Source organism: Bubalus kerabau, chromosome 20 (genome assembly GCF_029407905.1).
Source record: "Bubalus kerabau isolate K-KA32 ecotype Philippines breed swamp buffalo chromosome 20, PCC_UOA_SB_1v2, whole genome shotgun sequence".
In the NCBI taxonomy this organism is placed as follows: domain Eukaryota; kingdom Metazoa; phylum Chordata; class Mammalia; order Artiodactyla; family Bovidae; genus Bubalus; species Bubalus kerabau.
Window position 1 is genome coordinate 51,783,752 of NC_073643.1, and position 2,685 is coordinate 51,786,436.

Genomic DNA, 2,685 nt, shown 5'->3' on the forward strand with positions numbered 1-2,685 from the left:
AGAGGGCACAGCAGTGCCATGGTAGAGATGGACAACACGGGAAGGGAGATGCCCAGGCCAGCTTGGGCTGGGGTTGCTCTGAGAGGTCTACGAGACCCCTTAGGAACCTTGCTTTCCTTACCCCCCTTCCTTGTGAGGAGGAGCTGGAGGAGTCTTCCCAGCTTGGTCTGCTGTGGGGAAGGTGTGGCCATGGCCATGGACTCTCAAGCTCATACCTCTTCTCTCCTGCAGGTTTCCATCCCTGGGGCATGACCATGCAGCTAGGCCTGGCCCTGGTGCTAGGGGTGGCCCTGTGCTTGGGGTGTGGCCAATCCCTGCTGCGGGCCCCTGCACGCCCCTTCTCGGTGCTGTGGAACGTCCCTTCAGCACACTGTAAGAACCGCTTTGGCGTGCCCCTGCCACTCGAGGCCCTGGGCATCTCAGCCAACCGTGGCCAGCATTTCCACGGCCAGAATGTCACCATCTTCTACAAGAACCAGCTTGGCTTCTACCCCTACCTTGGGCCAAGGGGCACAGCTCACAATGGGGGCATCCCACAGGCTGTGCCTCTGGGCCGCCACCTGGCGCGGGCTGCTCATCAGATCCGCCGCAGCCTGTGGCCGGGCTTCGCTGGCCTGGCAGTCCTGGACTGGGAGGAGTGGTGTCCACTCTGGGCTGGGAACTGGGGCCGCCGCCAAGTCTATCGGGCTGCCTCCTGGGCTTGGGCACAATGGGTATTCCCCAACCTGGATCCCCAGGAGCAGCTCCACAAGGCCCGTGTTGGCTTCGAACAGGCAGCCCGTGCACTGATGGAGGACACGTTGTGGCTTGGCCGGGCACTGCAGCCCCAGGGGCTCTGGGGCTTCTATCGCTTCCCAGCCTGTGGCAATGGCTGGCGTGGTACGGCTTCCAAGTACACAGGCCACTGCCATGCTGCTGCCGTGGCCCGCAACACCCAACTGCGTTGGCTCTGGGCCGCCTCCAGCGCCCTCTTCCCCAGCATATACCTCCCACCCAGGCTACCACCTGCTCACTACCAGGCATTTGTCCGATACCGCCTGGAGGAGGCCTTCCGTGTGGCCGTTGCTGGGCACCCACATCCCCTGCCTGTCCTGGCCTATGCCCGCCTCACACACCGGAGCTCTGGGAGGTTCCTGTCCCAGGTGAGTGAAACTGAAATCTACGGGTCTGATGGGGAGGCATGACATTCTCTGAGTGGAGGGGCTGAGAAGCCCCTCAAAGAGGCTCAGGGGCAAGGGGCCCTCCTCTAGAGGTGGAATCAGATCATGGCAGTGAGCCATGAAAGTTCTTGAAGGTAGCTGCTGCTGCTAAGTCACTTCAGTCGTGTCCGACTCTGTGCGACCCCAGAGACGGCAGCCCACCAGGCTCCCCGGTCCCTGGGATTCTCCAGGCAAGAACACTGGAGTGGGGGCAGAGAGCTGCTAAGCCAGGGCAGAGGTAGGGCCATAAAGGAGCTGGGCACTCCTGCCCTGGCTTAGCAGCTCTCTGCCCCCAGGATGAACTTGTGCAGACCATTGGTGTGAGCGCGGCACTGGGGGCAGCCGGCGTGGTGCTCTGGGGGGACCTGAGCTTCTCCAGTTCTGAGGTGATCATTGCCCCCCCTCCAGCCTGCCACACAGCCCATGCTGGGGTCCCAGAGACAGGGAAAGACCATGGCAGGGCCATGGGACAGGAGCATTGATACGTCCCTCCCTTGTCCTCAGGAGGAGTGCTGGCATCTCCATGACTACCTACTGGGCACCCTGGGTCCCTATGTGATCAACGTGACCAGGGCAGCCGTGGCCTGCAGTAACCAGCGGTGCCACGGCCATGGCCGTTGTGCTTGGCAAAACCCAGGACAACTAGAAGTCTTTCTGCATCTGCAGCCAGATGGCAGCCCTGGAGCTTGGGAGTCCTTCAGCTGCCGATGTTACCACGGCTGGGCTGGCCCTACCTGCCAGGAGCCCAGGCCTGAGCTTGGGCCTGAAGAAGCACCATAAAGCCAGGAGTCACCTGCCCCTGACTGTCTTGTTCCTGCTGCCATTTTTCCAGTCCTGAAGGGAGGACTCTGTCCCCCTCTTGTTATATGTAGCTTATTGTCACTTCTCCCATGCACATACCCCACTTCCCATAGCACCCCTGGGGAGTGGAAGAGGCCAGAAGAAACACACCATTTTAAAACCAGAGGCCCTCTGAGATCACCTGATCCTCCTGACATGAAAGCAGCCCCAGGAAAAGTCAGTATGCCAAAAGGTTAAGGTTGCCAGCCCAGGGCTCTGTTCTACACCTCACTGAGTCTGCGCAGAGGTCACAGGAGACCCGTCCAGGGATGGGGGAGGGGGCCCCCAAGGAGATTCTGGCTAACATCTGCTAAGTGCTAAGCTGTTGCCTCTACTCTGCTTTCATCATAAAGTTACTTTTTCTCTCACTGCCTGAGGTTTGGCTGGTCCCGAGTTCTTCCAAACCCACCACCCTTCCCGTGGTGAGCGTCCTGCTGCAAAATGCAGAGACATGCGGGTCCTGCGTGGTGGACAGCACAGTGCGGGCAGCTTCAGAGTTAATGACTACACGTGCTGGGGGGAGGGCGCAGGGCATTGTGGGTGCATAGTTCAGCTAGAGCGTCGTAGGCTTATGGGCTCCCCAGGAGTAGACTACAATTCCCGAGGTGCTCTGCGCCCAGCGTGGCGCCGGTAATCTGCGCACGCA

At 60.6% G+C, this 2,685-nt stretch overlaps 1 protein-coding gene across 1 annotated transcript; it reads left to right on the forward strand.

Moving 5' to 3' along the window:
* Positions 1–85: 85 nt before the first annotated feature.
* HYAL3 (hyaluronidase 3) lies at positions 86–2,443 on the forward strand. The gene is made up of 3 exons (XM_055557103.1): positions 86–1,142; positions 1,496–1,585; positions 1,704–2,443. Exons 1-3 carry the CDS (start codon positions 249–251, stop codon positions 1,977–1,979), a joined length of 1,260 nt encoding a protein of 419 aa, XP_055413078.1. The 5' UTR covers positions 86–248; the 3' UTR covers positions 1,980–2,443.
* The last annotated feature ends 242 nt before the right edge of the window (positions 2,444–2,685 follow it).